The 24,548-nt window shown below is 36.0% G+C and overlaps 1 protein-coding gene across 1 annotated transcript in view; it reads right to left on the bottom strand.

Annotated features, from left to right (window-relative positions):
* Positions 1-23,756, bottom strand: part of LOC149797891 (uncharacterized) — an 89,318-nt gene extending 65,562 nt beyond the window's left edge. Inside the window, exons 1-3 of the mRNA XM_089960493.1 lie at positions 23,498-23,756; positions 22,962-23,204; positions 3,375-3,666 (exon numbers count right to left, since the gene is read on the bottom strand). Of these exons, the coding sequence (XP_089816619.1) occupies positions 3,375-3,666; positions 22,962-23,204; positions 23,498-23,647 (685 nt within the window). The 5' untranslated portion in view covers positions 23,648-23,756. The remainder of the gene's footprint in view (positions 1-3,374; positions 3,667-22,961; positions 23,205-23,497) is intronic.
* Positions 23,757-24,548: the final 792 nt, after the last annotated feature.

Consider the following 24,548-nt stretch of genomic DNA (forward strand, 5'->3'; position numbering starts at 1 on the left):
TGAGGGTTAGCGGACCAATGTGCACCGCGTCAGATCGGAGCTCCGACCGTTGCGACAAACATGACCTCACATAATGTTGGATGCAAAAAATAATACCTTTATATACCGAAATTTTCAATTAAAGTATAACAATTATTATAAGAAATGAGTAGAGAAAAATTCGAACTGATTGTGAAATTACTCAAAGCATTGAAATCCAGAATTTTAGACTTGATCCTCGTGTTGATAAAGATGACAGTTGTGATAATTTTGAAGATCTTTTAGCTCCAAATTTGGCAGACAAAAGACTACTCAAGACTAAATATGGTTTTCACAAACAAATTGAATTGGAGTTAAAAGAGTCCTTGGACTATCTTAAAAATGCTTATAATATACGTATTTGTTCTCTTTAGAAACATCATTAAAAATGATCGATTAGCGTTGCACGTCGGTAGGAAATACTTGTGAATAAAACCGATGATGAACTTTCTTGAAACTTTAAGCGAACAGTCAATAACCTTGCCGGAAATAACGTTTCTTCAATCAGGGATAGAGTTTTGCGAATAATATCCCGACCCCGCATGTCGCAAGCAGTAATACAAAGCACCACAGCGCTGCCCGCTAGTGTTGGTAAAATCATAAATGCAGCTGTAGTTCAACGATTACGAGAACTGGTTTTAATGCATAGTAACCTATGTACCATAACGCCGGACCAAACCATTATAATCCTCGATGACTTTTCTTAGTTCTCCTTTTCACTTTTTTATATGTTTGTTTATACCCTTTTTATATGATTATTCATGGTCTCAATACTTTGTTGATATTCATCACACGTATCTTGTCATTCCGCACGAGCGGCATCGATTTTTTTTTTTTTTAACAGACCTTGCATGAAATCGTTGAGATATTGTATACTTTAGATGGACTACCGGTCATAGTACGCTATAAGATCTCGCTCATAATCATCAAAACGTTTTGACGTCCAACGTCAGGGATCGACAGACGCTGTACCAGCTTATGTTTCAATTTACCTGTCATCGAACTTTTGCCGGAATATTATTAAGGGCTTTGTGCAACCTATTCAATTCTGTTTTATAATGATGCGTAATAGCGGTCATATTTTTTTTTTTTTTGGGTGACGCTGGCTTTTGTGTTGGAGATATCTTCTTCCGTCAACTTGATTCCATGTGGCATATATATATATATATATATATATATATATATATATATATATATATATATATATATATATATATATATATAATCAAGTATTAGCAGGTTCACTTAGAAACATATGAACTTGCGTGTATGACAATTATCAGGTATTCTGGGAATTCTCAAGAACTTGACGCAGCCTGAATATGTCTTGGCGTGCGTGATACGGCGTTGATAACGTATTTTTTTCTTTTTTCTTTAGGACTCTTCTGCGCGCCTGTCTAAAGTGGTGCATACAAGTCCGCTATCTCTCTATACATTCATTTACTGATAATTGCAGTTGCGGTAGTTGACAAATGTAGGGAAGATTTCCATCGGTCAGAACAGATCCATATGATCAGACCGGTTACGTTTTTTCAGTATAAACTGTAAGGATAACTACTTTATTCTGACTTCTATAAATCGAGTCACGTGCAAAGTAATGTAAACACTCGACTGTAAGGCATACACACTACTGCCTTTACAACGAAATAAAATCGGTGGGTTTATAGTTTATTTAGAAAATTGAATAAACTGATTTGACAGAATGAAATAACGCGTCTTTGCAGTGTTTCTTAATATAAATAATTCTTCATTTGAATAGAACTGATATAAAAAACAACAAAGCTGAAAAACTCAAAATGTGAAAAGAAGAACATTGGGGTTAGAGCAAGTTCACTGCAGCTCGTTACAGATGAATTTAAAACAAGTAAATGGATATATCGATTGAGAGAGGGTTGTTCAAAGACTAACATTATAACAATTGGACTCACAATCATACAATGTAAGATGCCGACTGTGCTATTTACGATGTGAGGGTGTGTGGGAGATAGACCAACAAGTTGTTCTCCACCTTTTTTTATTTTTGTTTTGTTTGACTGGCGGCAGAGACCAACGGTGTTATGCACTATTTGTGCTGAAGCGTCCGAAGGTGTATCTGCAGATGATCGGACCGCGCTATTAATTTATAAATTTATTCAGACTAAATTTTTTATCCTCTTCTAATGACCCACTACGTTAAATCCTTCTGAACACTTACCTTTTTTTAGTATAAATCCCTGTCAGAATAGAACACCTGTGTATTCATCGGCTGTTGACCCCAGATTTGAATTACCCACGCATGCGTGTAAAGCAACATCACCACATGGCAAGCGTAACGCGTGAAAACCATCTAGCGAGGCATGTCAAACAAAAAACAAAAAAAAAACAAAAGGTGGAGAACAACTTGTTGGTCTAGGTGGGAGATATATCCGTTAGTCCCACATCGTAACTGTCCTGGTCGATGTTTTGTACTTTTTGACTATTGGAATCACCACCCCACCACTATAACAATTTACCAATAGTCTTGATTTCATTTGTAAGTTGCCCTTGTAGGTAGCCTAAACACGAAAACAGATTTAAAGAAACGAAGCTTGGTTACTCACATGTCTGGATAGTAACGATTCGGCTAAGTGACAATGAACTCGTGAAAGCATCAAATCCACGAGTCATCGTTTGTCAAACAAAACAACACATCCTTTGCTTTGAATATTAAACTTCTACCTAGATCACATGTCTCAATTTAGATACAATGTTAAGAACATGTTCTGGAATGCTGAATACCATAGGTCACCTACTGTTGGTAGAATCTGATTGATGCTGACGTAGCTATTACGCTACAGATCGAGAATCTCCATCGAGAATCCCCATCTCTATAAATAGCTACGTAGCAGACGTCTTTAAAAAAAATCATACGTTTAAATAAAGCTCTAAAACTAATATGAAATATCTTTAAAAATAAAATGAAAATAAATAAAGAAATAAAATAAACTATTGCAATTATAAGGGTTTAATAATGTGTTTTTTTTTCTGAGTTTATCATGGTATAAACTGTCAGTTGCCGTCTCACAAAGCTTACATAACGCCCTTCGGGTGTTATTTGCTGTGTGATTCTGCAACTGACAGTTTATAACACGATAAACTCAGAACAAATAACATTAAAGTCTTAACTATATAGCTATATTACACTTCTCAGTTTCCTTACTTCTCTTGATTTATCGTGTAAAGCACAAATGGTATTTGACATGTACAAAAAAGAACAAGAAAAACTATCTTAAAGACCCTTCGTGGCCTCTCAAATAAAACTTCGATCAAGAGAAGTAAAATAAATATCGATACATATCAAAGTGGGTACAGTGTGGAATTTGCGAGTGTGTCTATACCTTTGTTCACTAGGTCGGGGATTTCCAACAGTAGAGTTGTATTCGGACTGCAGGAGGTGTAACCATTCGTTTTCAGACCACTAAATTGGAGAAAACGGTTGAAAGCGTCACCGGCGTCGGCGACATCTAGCTGAGTAGGGATAACCTCTCCAGATGATGCATTAGTATAAGTCTGTAGAGTCAGGTTGAATGCCGGCTTCGGAATACTTAAAGTAACGTTAAATTTTGTCTGCTTTCCGACCTCTAGAGTGGATATCGCCAGTGCAGAAACTTCCGCGGAGCCTGGGACGGCCTCACAAAAGAGCAAACAGAAATATTCATCATTTAAATTGGTGGTTATGTTGTCTTACGAGAGAGAGAGAGAGAGAGAGAGAGAGAGAGAGTTTTATTTCTGACTTAAAAGACACATGAATACCATATAGGCAAACTAGGCAGCCGCTTAGGGCGCTGATTTCAGGGTTCGCATTTCTCCAAATCAACAACAGTTTTGAAAAATAAATAAATACAATTAAGTTTTATTGAGGGTCGTTTTTTTATCCTGGTTTATTTCATACAGGTACAAATAATCGGGTAGATTCAGTCTGACCGAAGCACCGAATATCTCAGGAGTAAAACAAAAACCATATAGTATTGTCGTGTGCTTTAGAAAACGGAAATAGAAGAAGGAAATCGCGGGTCATGGGTGGAACGAAGTATTTGGAAGTTCCGTACCTTCTCTCTTATATATTATGATAGAGAGGGTTCTATGTTAGAACGGATCATGGGGATAATCTAAGGTATTTTTGTCACTCTATGATTTTTTCCTTTAGATTATTGTGGTTTTTTTTTTCTCAACATCAAGCTCGCGTCGAGCACCTGTGAATTTTATTTAGCTTTTTCTAAGCTTAAAATGTTTCACTGCAATTCTAACATGAAACTTTCATGCAAAGGAATGAATTACACTGAAAAGATTATAAAGTAAAATTGCATACAATATTGATATAAGCATATATAAGGACTGGCACATTTTGGCATTGTAGGATATATATGCGTGTACTTGGATTAACATAATTTAGGTTTGTTAGTCCCAGATGTGTAAAAATTGTAATTTGACAATATCAGACAGGCTCTTGTAAAATACTGAACGTTAATTAAATATGTAACGTTATCGCTGTCTTATGTAATACATATTTCATATTTTTATGAAAGGATTTAAATTAAAGGGAGAATATAAATGCTAAGCAAAACCTCTTAGCCATCAACATTTACCATCAACCCCTCCCTTTATGGTGTAACGGTACCAATTGCGCAAGTCTAGATGGGCGGAGCTTAAGGTGTAGGGAACATTGTAACCACCCAACTGAATTTGATGCTACCATCCAATGTGTAGAGAGGTGCATTTCTGATGTGAAATCACGGATGACATGTAACAGGCTGCAGATGAATGATGATAGTCTGAGGCTATTCTGATCGCAACACAAAGACTTTCTCACTCACATCCTTTACCTCAAACAATAAATATCAGCAACACCAACATTAAATTCACACAATCAGTACGAAACCTAGATGTTTCTCTGGACAGTACTCTCACATTGCACCAACATGTCATGCGCATATCCAAGGCTGCATATCTTGAGCTGAGACGCATCAGCTCCATTCGCAAATATCTTTCAGTTGATGCCACTAAAACACTTGTGTGTTCATTAGTACTTTCAAGACTGGACTTTTGTAACTCAATTCTGTCTGGTTCATCTCAATATCTGCTCCAGAAACTTCAGAAAGTTCAAAACACAGCTGCTTGGATCATACTTAGAGTACCATGATCAGAGCACACCTCCCCGCTGCTCTGTACCCTACAATGGCTATCCATTCGATCCAGAATCAAACACAAAATTTGTTCTCTGTGCTACTTTTCACTGTCGGACTTTAGTCCAACATACCTATCCGGCTTCACCCATGTGTACACACCAGCAAAATACTTATGCCCCTCTTCTGACAATCGTATACTCATTGTTCCCATTATGAAAACAAAGTCATATGGACATCGTTCTTTTGCACACCAGGGCCCAGCAACGTGGAATGAATTGCCCACTGAACTTAGACACTAAGACACAGTGATCACATTCAAGAGTGCTCTCAAAACTCACTTGTTTCGACTGTAAGAGCAGACTTAAGGACGTAATAATGTTTCCTACATTAAATATTCTCAGCATGTTTTTAAAAATGTTTTCTAATTTCATGGTGTTTGTTTTTGTAATCATATTATTATATTTTTTTTATGTTATAGGTGTTGTCTAATGTTGTAAAGCACTTAGAGCTTCTAAAGATTAGGCGCTATACAAAGTCCTCATTATTATTATTATTATTATTATTATTTTGAAATAACAAAACTAGCTGTGATTGGTGCATTATGTAAGAGTTGTATTGCAATGAAGTTAATACAGGTTGTTCATTAACTCATATAGATTACATGGTTAATATATTAGAGGTTACCACACTTTATGTATGTCATTCAATTATTTCCCTTACACCAATCATTACATTTAAATAAAATAAAAACTCACATTTTCAGTGACTGGTTATGAAAAAAGAGAAGATTTGTGAAGTATTATATTAGCCCTCAATCTTGATGCAGATTTAAGTAGAAGCAATTTGAGAATTTCTCGCAGTAAAGTTTACACGTTTAAAAACTGATAAAGTATGTTTTCTTTGGTCCAGACAAGTTATGGCCTAACTTAAACCCATTATTGTTAATTTTTTATGGAGAAGAAATATGCATTATATGTATCTATATTATCTAAATTATTCACCCTTTTATATTAGATGGAAATTAACACCACTTCACCTGAAATGTGGGTACCTGTAAGGGATGTTATAGCACAGTTGCCTTTGGACTGTCCTTGGACCTGTTGGGCCCTGCCCCATATATTTGTCCAAGGTAAGGTCATCAAACTTTCACCTCTCATTTTTCGCATTGCTGATTTTGTCTCCTTTAATTCCTTTATCATAAGCTACCTCTCCCTTTTAGATATACACTTTCCTCATATTTTTAACTCCAGTTGACGTGCTATACTTAGTGTTTATATTTGGCATTTTTCTGTATTTTAGTCCCCTAATTTCACCCCCAGTCCAATATAACCACTTAGAAGCTGTGATTTACTATATTTGGTTACTGACTGGCTTACTGAATAAATTTTATTCACATTACAAAGGAGGGAAGCTTACTATTTGTGTTACAAAGAGGATGGGTAGGTAGACCTTTTTGTTAGGACTGGTGACCACATGTATCTGCAGACAGTGTAAAGTGTTCATAGCTTATACTTTATAATAAGATTTGGTCATGTCCACCTGTCTCTGATGTTAAGTTCTGCATCAACCAAACAAATATAAATTCCTTTCTTTTAGGTGAATTGTACATTTTGATGTAGGACAGGTACATACTATTTGGTACATTGACCTTTGACCTAGTTATTACATAATATGACATAATGTAATTTATCCCATATCACCCATGTGAAGTTCAATAAGTGATGATATGAATAAGATACAACTCATAGTTAAAAGAATTCATTTTATGTCAAAAGATGATTTTGCTAGTGAAGCAAAAGTAGGAAAAGAGTTCAAACAGCTCAATGTCATTTCTATACATATTCATATAAAACATACCTTAGTACCTCATAAAATTGTTTTTCACAAGTGAGACTAAGTACATTTGTTACTTATACAGTCCTGAACTATTTCACAGATTATTGGAAAATTTAAGACTTGCTATAGGTATAACAGTACTAATTGCACAAGTCCAGGTGGGCGGAGCTTAAGGTGTAGGGAACATTGTATTTCGAAATAAATAACAAAAATAGCTGTGATTGGTGCATTATGTAAGAGTTGTACTTTCTGTTTGGCTTAAAAAAAGTTGTGCCTCCTGGCAACATGTAAGATTATGTTAATTCCTATCTAGATGATATTTTGTATTTTTTATGATTTTTTTAAAATGTGGTACACATGTCTGAAACTGTGTCGGTTGTGACTAGATAACTCTTATGCCTGTCTAGTTCCAACAGAGTTATCTCTCTTAAATGCAATTGAGTACCTGGTTTTGTCCTTGTCACATTGACAATCTAACACTGCTCTCTAGAAAAGTGTGTGACATGCACGCTAAAGTAGGATAGAAAATATATTTATTTCCCCAAACATTAGCATTAAGGTCTATGGAAAAACAATTGGTACCGTGATAACCAATGAGCACAAATTTGGGGTGGTTACTGCATGTGTAGTTTAGGACAGCTAAATAGTTTAATTACTCTGTTCATCTATGATTCAAGAAATAGATCATGTTATTTTGCAGATACCCAAAAATCTAGTTGTGTCCAAGCCTTTGGAGGTGTGTGGCTGCCTAATTAAAAAAATGATGGATATACTTCAAAGAACATTGGATGTGCTAGGTCTTAGTACACTGTTTGAACGATTCCAATCAGAAAAAACAGATGCAGCCATGATCATGTCACTTTCTGATGGCAAGCTGATTCCTCCTGGTGTGGATACAACTGTAGATGGACATCATCTTAGGGAAACTATAAATCAAAAACTGAAAAATACATTTGCCAATGAACCTACTGAGACAGGAACAAACAATAACATAACCAGCTCAAGGGGTAGGATGTCTCAAAAGATAGCACATGAATGTGCCACCATATTCAGTGGGCAAATAAAGGGCCAGAAAAGGCAAAGGTCCAGCACCCATAATGACAGATAAAAATCTCAATCCCGCAGTTGGACTGTTCAGTTTGTGTGTTTAGCAAACAAAGGAAGCAGATCCATCCCAACTGCAACAGAAAAAGAAATATTACACAAAGCTCAGCAGGTTTGGAAGTGAAAAAAATCATACTAGATGATGATGAGGAGGAAGAAGATGCAGTACAGAAATTGATGTCTGCACAGCCATATGAAGGAAATAAAACTATGGGATTTCCACGGTTAAATGATTGTGGTGGAATAGAATTACTGAGAACCTCACAAAATTGTAGAACTTTAAAACTTATTGATTGTTGCTGGTCAGTCAGAGAGCTAAAAGCTACAGTAGGCCCGCAAGCAAAAATATATACATAAGGCCCATTCAAAAGAATTTATCAACAAAGCCACTACAAACACACAACACAAGGGAAAGGCAAGTAAAAGCCTCATGTCACGGATGCAGCAGAGTTTGCTCTATGTGAACTTAGAGATCATATGCAATTTTGTCCAGAAACATTGGACTTGCAGGACATGGAGAGTGATGATGATATTGTCTCTGATGTTTCATTCAGAAACAGTGGAACAGCAACATCAACTTCTGTTTCCTTTAAGAATGAAATTGATGAACTCATAATTGATCAATCTGATGTAGAGGCTGGAAGAGAAAATACAACAAATGCAGAAACAATCATTTATGTAATTAATTCACATACAAGTAATTCTACTGAAGTAAATTCAATTATTCATGAAAATAATTCAAGTACAGCAAATTCAGCCGATAATTCAAGAACAGCAACTCCATCAAATGATACAGGTAGTCCTATTTCAGTGGTTGTAACAAAGGCCTTTTAATACTGTAGGACAGGAAGTATCAGTGACCCTGTGGAAATCTTGAAAAAGTTACAGGAAGTCATTGTACCTGGCAGGAAATTGGAGGTGGAAGATGTAACTGTTTGTGAAGAAAGTGACACAAATTTCATCCTAGTGAACATGATAACTGTATTATCCACAGGCATGGATGAAATAAGTGCCATCACAAACCTCAGGAAAACACTTGAAGTGCAGTTTTATAATGAGGTAATATTGCTTAATGAATTCTCTAAATAGATTTTATAATGTCAAGTCAGTTACATGTATTTAGCTTTCTTCATGATATTCCAGCAGAATTTGTTTGTTTACTTTTCAAAAAATTTCATCTGGTATGTAACACATGATATTCTCATAAAGACATGCAGCATTGTCAAGAAATTGTGGTCAAGCTTATTTTCTGAGGAGGGTGATTATAATGCATTCATGCATTGTGTATTTTACATGTAGTAGTGTTTTAGTGGGTTTCAAAGTAGCAGTGACATTGATAATTTGGTAAAGAGATTCCTGACCTATATTTTCAGACATTTTCCCAATGATATTGTATGTCTATACAATTAACAATCATCAACAGAGTTTGCAAAAAAAAATCATTGGTCCACTCAAACTGATGGGGCAGAAAAACTAGTAAATGTTGCTTCTGTGTCAAACTTTCATTCTGCCAGTATTTTTATCATGTTATCATAAAACATGTGAGTCTAGCATAAGAACAGAGCCTAACAAAAATTCCCTTTGTGCTGGATCTACTATTAGACAGAAAATGAAAGCATTTTGTGATCTCTCTTATTATAATTTTTAGTCATAGTCATATGTTGTTGTTGTTGTTGTTGTAGGGTTTAACGCCATTTTTCAGCACATGATAGGCTGTACATGGCGGCCAGTATTAATGGTGGAGGAAGAAACTGGGAAAACCCTGGAAAGAACCACCGACCCTCGAGATGCTACTGACAATCTTTCTCGCATACCCACACTGGCCGAATCCGAGACTCGAACCTACGCAGATAGAGGTGAGATGGCAGTGATCCGTAACAGACAGCGCTTTAGACCACTCGGCCACTTGGGGTCCCCCATAGTCATATGTAGTTATTTTGCTGAAGACAAGGAAAAAATTAATCATGCATTTTTTTTAAAGAATGGCAAGGTGTCAAAATAAAGGTCTGCATATTTGGAATACATGAACTTGTCAAAAAAATTTGACTGAAGTGAAAATGTTTGAATTTTTCTAACAGTATTATAGATAAATACATTGGTCTCCCTCCTGAGAAGCCCTTCTCACCCCCCCCCCATACCACCCATTTTATAAGAACATGCTTGTTAGACACCAGAATGGTATGCATGTATTACCAGTATTACTAGCTGCTATTTTATACTCTTTAGCACATGACACAATGTTAAAAGGCAACATTGCCTAGAAGAGGTTGTGGCCTTATAAGAGATGATCACTGTATAAGCAACTACTTTTGTTCACAGAACATTTTAATAATTAGGTGATTGGTTTTTAATGCCTTTTAGTGAATTTGCATAGGGCAGCAAGGCTTTCATTGTTCATGTTCTTTTATTTCAAACCTTTTCTATTAGGTTGCTGCTCAGACTATGGAGGTCCAAGAAAAGAATTCTTCTGACTTATTCTAAGAGAAATTAAAGAAAAATATTTTGACAATGGTCTGAGGGAACTTCTGGCATCAGACTATGAAACAATAGGCAAAGTCTTTGGTAAGTGTTAATTTACATTCACGTTTTGTACTTTTCTATTCAGTGGTTACATGTACACTTGTACAGTGAAACTAAAAGAATAGAGCACCCTCTGGACTTGCTGAAAATGCCTTGAATATAAACGTGACTGTTATATGCACATATATTTGGGCTATGTGTTTGCCATCAAGGTATTTGACAGATGGATATATTTTTTGAATGGGCAACATTTAAGACCAAATCTTATCATGTAATCGTTTCACTCAGTGGGTAATATTTACAGACTATGAGATATTTTGGATAGACCCTCATTCAAGGTTCCATTAGTTTTTAAATTTTATATTGCTTTGCATGGCAAGTGGGTCATCAAACCATGATAACCCATTTGTTTTCTGAGCTATAGAAATCCCTTATAATGTGGTTGATTTTATATGGAATGCTCTAAGTTGGATTTTGAATAGTGTCTTCTTAAAACCGAGATTCTGTTCAAGAAGATTGACTCAACCTAGTATTGACTTTTGGGAAGGCACAACTTGTATCTATATTTCTTGGTATCTCTGTGTGAATGATGCCTGTCCTTATTATTGTCTGATGAAGGGCAAGGGATAGATGGCGAAGTCCTTATCAAAGTTTGCTTTGATCATAAGTTAATTGATCAGTGATTGATTGGTAAACGAATGGACAGTGAATGGACATACCCATTTCATTTTAGGGATCTGCTAGGTCAAGGCCACCTATCAATATTTAAATGTTTCCTTCCTTTCTGTCTATATCATAAAAAGCTCTCAGAGGTAGAGAGTTGAACCATGGTATAGTTATGCTTTTCAATTTGATGATACCTCATGTATCACAGTGACGGTTTCACTGGTATGTTTTTCTCCTTTTCTACACTTTTCTGTTAGTTTGAGATAAGGGAATGAAACATGGTTACTTTCCATACCTGTCAAATGACTTTACAGCTCCGTATTAAATGTAATAGCTTTCATTATTGTGAAATTTTGTGACCTAACTATAGTAAATGGGAGACAAGAACTCATTTAATTTAGTTGTTGGTTGTATTATTATTATTATTATTATTAATATAGCCCTCAGTGTTCTGCAGAACGGGAAACTTCCCACATTCATGAGTCCAAATATTCTGAAGGCCTGTTCAAGAGCACAGAAACCTCACCCTGCAGAGTTAAATTGCGGAATGGTTTCGAGTCATTGGGGCTGTACCAGGTGAGAATTGTATACTGAAATATGATTAAACTCTTACCATCATTTCATGCACCTTGTAAGACCTTACACTTCAGTACCAGTTTTATCATATTACACACACTTTTGTACCCTACACTTCTGTACTGTTTAACAGATGACAAACCCATGCCTTATGATTAAGCTCATTGTTATGTATATTTAATTTGTATTGTGTGTTAGCTTTGTATTATGTGATTTACCTAACTGAGGATAGGAGTTGGGCCTGCATCTCTAATGTCATGTACGGTAAACATGTTTACTGGGTTTGAGTTCAAGATGCAGCATTAGAATTTCCATAAAATGAATTCTGTTACAGTTTGATGGAAATTTCCATTAAGATGACAGAGCAGTTGGGATCCATAAAAGATTGTCTATAACTTAGTATGTTCTGGAAATGAACTTTTAACCTTCATCCTGATCCTCAAATTGTGTCATATATTAAGGTTAATTATATTAAAATTACTAATTCCTACCTTAATATCCAAAGTGGATTCAGTGTTTTGTTGTGTTCAATTTTAATTTGAGAGTATTTGTTAAATTTATTCACTGGAATTACAAAGATCTCACTCATACTATTTGGACAAAGTCACTATTTTGAGATTATTGTGAATAAATTCAAGGAAATTTTGGAATATATCCTTATGCTACCTCAAGACTTTTGGCACATTAGCATAGTTGAGGCTACTGGCACAGCACAGTAATCATAATGCACAGTTTTTTTTATTGTTACAGGTTGGCAGGCAGCTTCCAACATCCCTATATCTATTTCATTCAACATTGATCCCTCTGACTTACAAAAAGCTGACTTCATTGGTTCAACCTCAGTTCAGTGAAGAGAGGACGAATAATAATCAATTTGAGAAAACTGTGTATGATACTTGAGAGAAGTTGCAAGTGAGTCCACCAACAATTTTACACTTCTCAAACACGAATAACAAAATTCAGCCAAATTTTCCATGTTTCATTCAGCCAAATTTTCCATGTTTCATTCAGGTGTGTGTTTATTTTAAAAATAAGTATTGATAGTTGCACCATTCTGTTAAGACAGTTTTCTGTCCAAAAGGTGCCCTAATGATTTCATAACAGGATTTGATCTGAAGCGTCTGGAACATTTGCTTACCTGCTTTTATACACAAGACATGTTTTTGAGCTAGTCTTCAGCCTCTTCAACAACTTACAAAAGTACAGCACAAGAAGTATACAGTTGTATCATTGCATTAAGTAAAAGCAAATCCATCCAATAAATCAATTAGACATTTCCAGAATAATTAATGCAAAACAAAATTATATCAATTGTAATTCCTACATGTGTATTATTGCAGGTGGCCACAGAGAAGCAGTGTGCCTGGAGAGTATTTTACAGTTCATCACTGGTACTGATAAGGAGCCAGTTCTTGGATTTAAAATTCCTGCAAACATCAGATTTACATCATCTGAATCCTTTTTGCCAACAGCAAACACATGCATAAATTGCTTAACACTGCCTCGTCCATCTCAAACTGTGAGGCTACCAAGCAGACAACCTTTTAGCACCTTAGTGCATAAACCAAGACAACAAAGGTAGTGGACATTTTATTATGACTTATGATCATGTAAGTATTATCAAAGAAACATTTTACTCCAAATGTTGTCTTCATATTCTAAATAGAGTTTGGAGCCACGGTGGCTTAGATGTTAGCAGGCAAGATGTATAGTAGCAATAAATCATTTACTTTGAGTCATGAAGCAAGATGTATAGTACCAATACATCATTTACTTTGAGTCATGATAGATAATTTTGAGATGCATGGCATTAACTACCTTCATAAAGAAATAATTTCTTAGGACTTATATTTTATGACTTCATGACTTTGGATTTTTTTTGGTCTCTGCCATCAATATGGCACATTGTTGTGAATAGATACTCTCTTACTCACATGCTTAGAAGGAGGTAACGCTTTCCTGCTTCACATACCCCTCATGCCTCAACTTTACCTACTCAGAGCCAGAAAGTTTATGAAATGATCGAAAAGAATTTGATAAAGGTAGCCCATTATTTGTTGTCATTGTTTCAATTCATCGTATTTTATTTTATTTTTGTCGTGTTTTAGGTATTCCTACATTTGACCATTGTGTCTTGAAGCAACTGGACTTATGGATAATAACATAGGTGCCTAAATTGCTCTCATTTTTCAATCATTTAAAATGGCATAAATATATTCAAAGATTATTTTACGCTCCATAGATTGTCGTTTGTCCAGATCAAAGAATCGACAAAACACTCATGTACAATGGAAATATTTTTGTTTTATCAATTTGCAAAACATGTTTAACTGTTTGAAAAGTATGAATGCTTTCAGATCAATGCCACATTTTGCCATTCCAATGGTTGATCATAAACATTTGCTTCAGATACTATGTTTTGTCTCCCTTTATTTTCCATCAATTCCATCACCGCTTGTGATGAATAGTTGCATTTCAGTCTAATAAAGTTGATCAGATCTTCAATTTGTGCGGTAAATTCAGCCGAATGGAAAATAGCTTACTGAGCTACATGCAATAGGTACTTTAATGCCAGTATGATACTACACAGAGTGACATGAAATAGGCACTTTAATAGCATAATGATACTGCACATAGTGACATGTAACACATATTTTAATGCCATTGTGATACTGATCAGTGATGTGTTACATATATTTGATTTAATTTGTGCTTGATTTAATTTGATTGTTTTGGGGTTTCTGAATCTTTTTATTTTCTTTACATGTCAATGTAATGTAATTGTCTTTTACAAGGAATTTGATATTTTCCAGAAAATTCAGTTTAACCCGAGTTTTAACTTAGATACTTAATAATAGAAACACTTGTTTCTATTTTTGACATAGTTCCTGGCCTTGAATGAGGGTCAAGTAAACAACTTTTTCTAGCAGTAAAGTGATTGGTTCTTATCAAGGACATACAGGAGCTATGTGACTTTTACATGTAAACATGATCACGTCATCCTCTTTTTCGCAATATATTTCGCAATTAGGCATTTCCAAAATTGCAAAATACTTAGAATTAATAGTGATGTTTAGAGAGAGAGAAAGAGAGAGATTTCAGAGTCCAGGGCTTTTAAACACTTGCTATCAAGTTTTCTTCTTTTGTGACCAGAAATGAACTTTTGAATTTTTGAGTTATTAGTTAATTCCCCCCCCCCCCCATTATTTGGATTCTAAAAGATTAATTAGTTTCTCAGGAAATATTATTGTATTCATACAGATTTCTTGAACAAGGACATTTATTGAAAATTGTTTGGATTTCCAAGACCGGAGGATAAATTATTGTGTTTGTACAAGGAACTGTAGATGTCCACACAGAACAGGTTACATCATACGTCATCGCCTTCCATCATGGATTCTTCGTCGGGACTCGAACTTGGAAACATTAGAACATTTCAATATTAGGACTGCAAAAAAATTATTCGTATATTATTTTTGTATCTGATTCTGGAAACCGTAAGTTCTATTTTTTATTTTTACAGTATTTTTCCATGGAAATAAAATATTTGTTATATTTTTCAAAGCTTGTTGTTTTCACTCTTTCTTGTGTTACTGTTTATTTGAGCCTTAACACATAACATTAGACATGAAATAGGTATTTAATGCCATTGTGATACTACACAGTGACATGAAATAGGCACTTTAATGCCATAATGATACTGTACAGAGTGACATGTAACAAATATTTTAATGCCACTGTGATACTGCACAGTGACATGAAATATGACTTTAATGCCAGTGTGATACGACACAATGACATGAAATAGTCACTTTAATGCCTTAATGATACTGCACAGAGTGACATGTAACACATATTTTAATGCTGTTGTGATACTGTGCATGGATATGAAATAGATACTTTAATGCAAGTGTGATACTACACAGAGTGACACAAAATAGGCACTTTACATGTAATACATATTTTAATGCCATCGTGATGATACAGAGTGACATAAAATAGGCACTTTAATGTCATAATGATACTGCACTGAGTGACATGTTACACGTACTTTAATGCCATTGTGATACTGCACAGTGACATGCAATAGGTACTTTAATATATATATATATATATATATATATATATATATATATATATATATATATATATATATATATATATATATATATATATATATATATTGATGTTTGCACGGATCAACATTTTTATTATCTTGAATGAATCTATATTTAGTAACCCAACCACACTTTAATCCATTCCTAACTTAAAAACAAAGTTACATTTGGAAAAATACCACAATCGCCGCTTTTATTTTGAACTTTTGACAAAAATCTTGATCATCTCTGTGGAACCAGTTGAATTGATCACAATATAGCTATACTACTTCATTCACTTTCTTGTACAAACTGTTGAATTGATTACAATACATATATATATATATATATATATATATATATATATATATATATATATATATATATATATATATATATATATATATAGGCTTTCTGTGCTGTCCTAAAGTATTCTCTGTTAGACTGAATAATCCTCGTATGCGGAGATCTTGGCTGTTTATTTTATTTATTCTGTGAAAAAGAAAAAATAATCAAAGACTTTTACCAATTTCAACTTCCGTTAGCGTTATTTGACCGCATCACTGAGCATGAATCCGAATATTTAACTACTGTAACCACATCACATTGTTGTTCAATTTAATACACTACGTGCAGAGGCCGAGATACCCGAGCAATTTGCTCGGGGCCCCGCCCCCATGACGGCCCGACACGCAGTCAAACATGGCAAATTCTGCTGGCCAAAAGCTTGCGGTGTTTTTTTATTTTTTTATTTAAAAAAAAAACAGTTATAACACGCACTACAGCACGAAGTAACTAAAGACAATGTGAGACAGGGAAAAAAAGGAAGTGGGATGACGGGTTACGTCATCCTGCTATATAGTTTCTACCGGTAATGCGACTCACTTGACTGACTTGAGTTTTATATGACTTCGTCAGTTCGTCACTTTCTCCATGTCTAAAACGTCAGTCATCAGGCATATATTTTGCATGAAAAGGACCCGTGAGCGGTGATCTGCCGATGTCTTCCAAATTAAAAATAATTCACGTGTACCGTATTTAAAAACGGAAATATGGAAATACTGCTGATAAATGAGTCCTTTGGTTGAAGATTAAGCAGTACTACAGTTGTACTCGGCAAGTACTGCATTTCAGTACGTTACTTTTCTAGCTGGAAGATATACTCCTGAAGTCGTCAAAGCATGGCATAGTACGTGGAAAGAATTGAATTGAAACGGACATATTCATCAGGTGCGTCAAAGCTAAAAATCAGCAAAGCAAAAAAGCAGCTCTGCAAAAAGGGAGGCAAACTTTATTTGATTTTGGAATTACCACGACTCCCAAGACCTCAGATGCTCCTTCCAGTAGTTCATCAATTCAGAAAGAAGATGACCCTGATATCCAGTCTTTTGTTTCAGCAGCTACAAAGAGTTTAGAAGCTGATACCACTGGTCATGACTTACGAAGTTCAGCAAAAAGTCAAAGTGCAAGTGCATCTGTTACTGGTAACAGTGCTGACAGTGACAGCACAAGTGCACCAGCCATTTTTGAGGACAGTCAAATCACTGAAATTGGTGAGAGTGATACTACTTCTGCAAGGCCAACTGGAGTAGTTTTGTTCAGCCATTTGAAGTTGGGGAATTTGAAACTGAAACATTCTTACCCACTCAGCTGGAAAATTTTGTCAAGGCTGGTCACATTTCCTTTCCACTGGAGCTGCCAAAAGATATTGGAAATCACATATTTCCAATGTCTGTTTTGAAAGGTAAAATGCCAAATGGGGAACCTTTTTCGCGAGATTGGCTTGTATTTAGCCGAGCAAAGATGGCACTATTTTGTTCGCCATTTCGATTATTTTCACCTGAAAGTCAGGATCAACGCTTGACTTCATCACTTACAATGACGGAAGGATGGGACCTGGAAAGAAATGGAAGAATCTTATCAATCGTATTCCTGAGCATGAACATTCAAAAGCCCATAAACAGTGCTACATTCAGTGGCGTGAATTAGAAGTTCGAGTGAAGAATGATCGGTCAATTGAATATTTTCTGGATCGCCAAATCATCACCGAAGCAGTTACATGGAGAAAAATTCTAGAACGAATCCTGGATGTGGTTCTATTTCTTGGTGAACGTGAATTGGCTTTTCGCGGAAAGTCTGACATTATTGGAGATCCTCGTAATGGAAATTTCTTACGATTGCTAGAACTGATTTCGCATTATGATCCGGTTCTCAAGGAACACGTGATGAAAGTTAAACTGTCACAGAAAAAGGGTCAATGGCTTCAAGCACATTATCTCTCAAATCATTCACAAAATGAATTCATTAGACTTTGTGGTCCTGAAGTTCGTAGACGAATCGTAGAATAGTGTGAATCTGCAAAGTATTTTTAAATTATGGTTGATGCCATCCCTGATGAGAGTCATACTGAAGAAACTACTTTTGTCATATGATAGTACATGAAGAACTTGGAAAATTTTCCATCGAAGAGCGCTTTTTGATCTTTGCAGATTGTGCAAAAAAGACTGGATCTGATATTGCAAGATTAGTCCTGGAGACTTTGGAAGCTTTGAAAATTCGCTTTGAGGACTGCCGTGGCCAAGGCTATGACAATGGAGCCGACATGTCAGGAAAGTACAAAGGTGTTCAAGCAATTTTCCTAAAGAAGAACCCACTTTCTATATTCTCACCATGTGGCTGTCATTCATTGAGTTTGTGTGGAATGAATGTTGCCTCAAGCTGCACAGATGCTGAGACCTTCTTTGGAACTGTTCAAACTGTGTATACCATTTTGTCTGCTAGTCCACAACCCTGGGAAATATTACATAAGAAGCTGCATGGTCAGTCTGGGACGCGATGGACTGAAAGACTTGATAGCATTCGCCCCTTTTCTAATCACTTGTGTGGAATCATTGCCTCTTTGGAAGAAGTTGAGAGCCTGAATCTGACTGCAAAAACACGAACTGATGTGAAAGGTGCTATAAAATATCTGAAGTCCTTCAAATGTGTTCTCATGGCAGGCATTTGGATGAAAGTCCTCACATTGATTGATCGCTGCAACCAGGTCATTCAGGCAAGAAAGGCAACTGTTTATGCTGAGGTGAAAAATGTTGAGGCAATGAGCAGTCACCTCAAATCTGTTCGGGATGCCTGGCCAACAATTTTGAAAGAAGCCAAAACAGTGGCAGTGTCTGCAAAAAATCAGTTCTGAATTTCCAATCCATCGGAATGTGAAGCGTAAACATTTTGCTGGAGAACAAGTTGAAGGCGATGAACATATTATTATACTGGGGAGGGGAGTGCAAAATCTGAATGATATTTGGGGCCCCCAAATCCTCTGCACGGCCCTGACTAGGTGAATGTAGTTCTAAGAAACGTACCAAACATTTGTCAATAAATTGTCAAAGAATCAATCACGTATGATCGCAAACACACACTCGCAAAAATAGATAGAATAAGTTTAGTGCCATTTGTCAAAGTTCCAAAATAGCATTGTCTAAAAGTTATAGACAGTGTCCTCTTGCGAACCAAAATTTGATTCTGTTGGATAGACACTGGCATTGGATTGGGGACCAACTGTTAACTTGTCTGGGGACAGTGAATAAATTAAAAAATATTGTCCAGCATCAATAACATGGGAAAAAGACTGTTATCCTGGTTTGTAATGAAAAGAAATAATTATATCCATCATATTAGTCAAGAAACAAATTCCAGGGATAAACGAAAAAAAATTCTCCTGGTTAGAAAAAAATGCAAACACCCCCCCCCCCCCCCACCTTTTGGAAATTATGTGGTCTCAGCCCATGATGGGTCTATGTTTCTAGATTAGCTGTTGTATATGAAAATGAGGTTTTGTTACCCCATCCCTATCTAACATGCCTCCAAAAGGAACAAAACAAACCACCCCCTGAAAAAAAAATTAAAACATGAAGTTTAACTATGAAAGCGAAGTTTGCATTCAGAGCTGAGATTCATTGTTGCACAGTGTAATATATGATTTGTATTCGTGCTAGTTCAGAATAACAACGAGTCACTCGGCTTGCGGACCAGTTCAAAATCACAACGAGTCACTCGGCTTGCGGACGATTGAACTTGAAATATCCTGAGCTTTTACTGAAATTAACCCACAAGGTTTTGTATCATGCACTTAATATATGGTAAAGATAGGTATATTATTTGCCAGTACTATTTCCAAAACATAAATTATACATATAATAAGGCGAATTAAGTTCTGTATTCTTAACAACCACTGATGGTCGATATGAATCGCATTCTAAGTTATTGATCGCGTGTCCTTGTCCTTTGGGAATCAAATGAACTATGATGCTGACATTCAAGCCATTACAAAGACCCGTACATTCTGTATCTATGATCAAAAAGTTTAAGTGAGATTTCGTTTCAAATGCTACCAAGTCCTGAATTATGTTTTTCCGCATCGCTGTAAACTGGTATGGGTCAGTCTTATGTAACAGAACAAGAGGTTTTCCTGGCGTTATACGTGGATTTTCTTGGTTTAAAAAAACAGAAATGATATAAGCAGTTTAGTGCAATATGAAATAAATCTTCATTTTTTAGCTATCTTTATGACAAGGGATCCTTGACAGATCGAGTCCAAACTGAACAGCGTCAAGCAGATGATTAGCAAGTTTTACGGCCAACAGAACATGTGACTTATTCAGCAAACAATGAAGAACACATTCTTTGCAGGCGATGCGACAGTGACAAGCCACATAATAGCTCATCTCCAAAAGCTCCTTGACAGGTTTTCACAAGCCTGCCAATATTTCGGGTTTACTATCAGCGTAAAAAAAAAAAACGTTATTAATGGTTCGAGCTTTCTGAGAGTCACCCTCCATCAACATCAACAACTACAAATGTGAGGTTGTCAGCAAGTTTGCATGCCTTGGGCGTACCATCACAGACAACCTCTATCTCTTGGCGCAGAGCTCAACTTCCGCACTGGAGAGGCCGCTTCAACAATGTATAGACTAAACCTGAGGATATGGAGCAACGACCGACAAGTTGACTGAACACACTATAATACAAATGTACCAAGCCTGCGTTATCATCACGCTCCTCTATGGCAGCGATTCATGGCCACTATACTTGCACCAGGAAAAAAGAGTCAACAGCTTTCACCCGCCCTGCCTCATAAGCATCCTTGGTAACTGTTGGAAGGATAAATTTACAACACAGGTTCTAGCGCGTGCAGACATTTCCAGCATGGTCACACTGACAAGAGAGCGTCACCAACGATGGTTTGGACATGTACCCTGAATGTAAGATGGACCCACGACTAATGATATCCTCTACGGCGAGCTGGCCTCTGTCGAAAGGCCGCCACGTCACCCACACATGCGAGTAATAGATGTGTACAACTGATTCTTAACAGAGACTTACATTTTGTTTGCATGCACGAAACTATAGATGTCTGTCCTAGTGTTCAGTATAGACTTTCTTTACATGAGGCCTGGTTGCATAGTTTGCCAACATGTTTCATTATTTGTATATCCTAGTGTTTGCGTGCATTAGTCTATTTAGTTATCAAATTTTTAATGCAAGGTTAATGACTGCAATTAAATGATTTATTATTCTTGATTATCATACCATGTAATCTTTTGCAAAATGAATAAAAATGATAATTACGAATAGGAACCAAGTATTAAATAATCTGGGGTCGTGGAATCAATACAAACATGACTGTCAACAATAACATGGAAAAAAGATTGCTCTGACGTGTAAAGAGAATGCCTAATGATATCCCTCCTAACACTTCCATTAGCGATAGCATTTGGACGTGTGTGGACAGATCATTTAGCATTGGTTAACACATTTTATCGAAATGTTTGATAGTACTGTGGTATTTTACATTTCGGTAAAAATCATCAAATTTGCATTTTTGAAGATATTGCGAGCTTTAATGTAGCACGTGGTTTTATGTGGGTACTAACCCAATCAAACTCTGACTTACCGGACAAATTTTATTATCACTGAATGAAATAAAAAAAATAAAAAACACGGTACAATTTTGTATCCTGCACTTGACACGCGGTAAAGGGTGAGGTAATTATTTGACAGCTATCGATAATCTTGATACAATGTATCCTTGTCGTTGCGATTAAATTGAGCAGTTTGTTCACCTGACTCGTCACGGTGTTTTATAAGCTCATTTTCCATGTCTGCAACACATGTTTCCAGTTCAAACCATCCAATTTACACTATTTGCAAAACATAAATTATACAGGTTTTGAGATAAGGTAAAACTGTTATTGTATACCAAACAGCAACGACCGATGGTCAATAAGAGTCGCATCCTCAATTATTGATTACGCGTCATTTGGGAATCAAACGAACTATGATGGTGACGTTCATGACGTTGCAAATACACGTACATTCTGTATTTATGAAATAAGAAGTTTAAGCTAGATTTATTTTCAAATTCAATCATGTTTTGAAAAATATTTTCAACATTATTGCGATTGAAAATATGCACAAGTTTGATTAAGCTCACAAATGTGTAAACATGAAGCCTTTGAAGTGTTCTTGAACTCTGTTGAATATTTGATGATATCAGATATTATCTATTGTATGCAGCAGAAAATATAAACATAGAACTACTACAAAAATCTGATTTATGCAGAGTACAAAATTCCTCAGAGAAATGTCTAACTGATTGATAAATGCACGTATTTCTTTCGTCTGCTCTGCAGTTATCACTATGGAAAGATTTCTTAAATATATTGTTTGAAATAGTTGAAGAAATTCTTGCATCTCAGAAGATACATCACACCATGTTCGCCTGAATAAAGGGCACAGCACTCCCCATCCCCTACCCCCTCTGGATTTCACCTATAAACATATTTTGGGTGAGAAAAAAAAACAAAAGCCGTAGAACTTAATAGCTGACCACTACATGTTCGCCCCACCCCCACCCCTGCCCCACAAAAACAAAAATAAATTCAGCAGGTGTTCCTGCTACAAGACAAAATAAACGGATGGGGTTGAAATGTCTAAGTCCTACCATGAATGTGTTATGCAGCACATACATCAGCTGACAAACTTGCACGGACTGAGAGTTGTTGATATTCTTGTAGCTGATTCCGCTACTCGCCCAGTATGTCGTTCCATTAGTGAGGTTGCGTGCAGACACCATCGTCAGCTCAAAGTTGACCTGGATCTGCCTCTGAACAACTGTGGTGGCTGTATCAGATAATGTCACATTGCCAAGATTGAAGGTCACTCTAGATAGGTACTTGACTTTATTCTGCAAAGGCAAGAATTGGATAATATAGAGTCCTTTTCTGTACGTAAATTCCATTCCGCATAAACATAAGTGTATATACCTTATAAAAACGAGATAGAAAAATAAAAAATATCTTTAAATATAACACTACTTTGCATTGAACATACATTATATTTAATCCTGATGCTCGATTCAGAGACAAAATGTTTGCATTTTTATACCGGTATGACGATGTTGTATGTTTAAAAGCGATGTTTGTAGAGTAAAGATAATTTAATATTGGATTAAAACAAATATGAAGAAGAAATACTTACATTGTTGATATATTCCACACCATACATGTTGACTGGATCTAGTGAACCCGTCATACTCACTGAGGAACCTAGTGTGAAATTATTTACTTTTGAAACGGCCAGGATGGTTGAGTCTGTCGAGGGTATGATGGCGATGATGACCCCTGACATTGTGCCCGCTGTTAAGGTCACCGTCAATGTGAGAGAGTTCTTCCCACCGATATAAATTTCTTCAGTGATATTATACGGATAATCTCTAACCGTTTCAAAACTTTCGATGTCTGCCATGGCTGGAGGGGAAAAGGTGGAATAAAATTGTTAGATATGTTTGTCGTTCAGATTACGAGAAACTGGTTTCAAAATTATTACATCACTAACGGTAAGCTAATGTAAAATGACCATCGCTTTACCTGCCCCGTGTCAGAATGTGAGGGTATCATTAGAAAATATATGACATCACTTTGAAAACTGCTTTATAAACGGTCACATTATGCACTTATTTCACCGACTTAACAATACTTTTCATAATGAGCACTAATTGCATAGTGATGAAATAAAACGGTATTATGCAAAGATTACATAGCATTTCCTTGAATATATCCAAACTGATTTTCTATTGTTTTATGTTTATTATAGAATAAATGGAAACAGTGACTGACTTGTGTAAGTATGAACGTATGCCAAAGCGGCTTCAAAACTATATCGGCGAGTATTCAATGCTCTGGTACATAAGTTCCGAATTTATGTTGAAACAATTTATTCAGACTAAAACATCTAAAGTTTGAACAAACGCTAAAGATAACTGGACAGAGAACAGTGACATACTGACAATATATATATATATATATATATATATATATATAGAGAGAGAGAGAGAGAGAGAGAGAGAGAGAGAGAGAGAGAGAGAGAGACGGGGGTGGGGGCTGAAGACTGACTTTGACAGGCGCTGGATTCCCATGGATTGTCGAAGTATTAGGGGAATGAAAATCGTTGACACAAATATTATACAATAACAAACGAGGAAAACAAAACAGTTCGCCAACGTTTCAGCATAAAGCAAAGTTTTCTTCAT

Source organism: Sinohyriopsis cumingii, chromosome 6, assembly GCF_028554795.1.
Source record: "Sinohyriopsis cumingii isolate HCF-2022 chromosome 6, ASM2855479v2, whole genome shotgun sequence".
NCBI lineage: Eukaryota > Metazoa > Mollusca > Bivalvia > Unionida > Unionidae > Sinohyriopsis > Sinohyriopsis cumingii.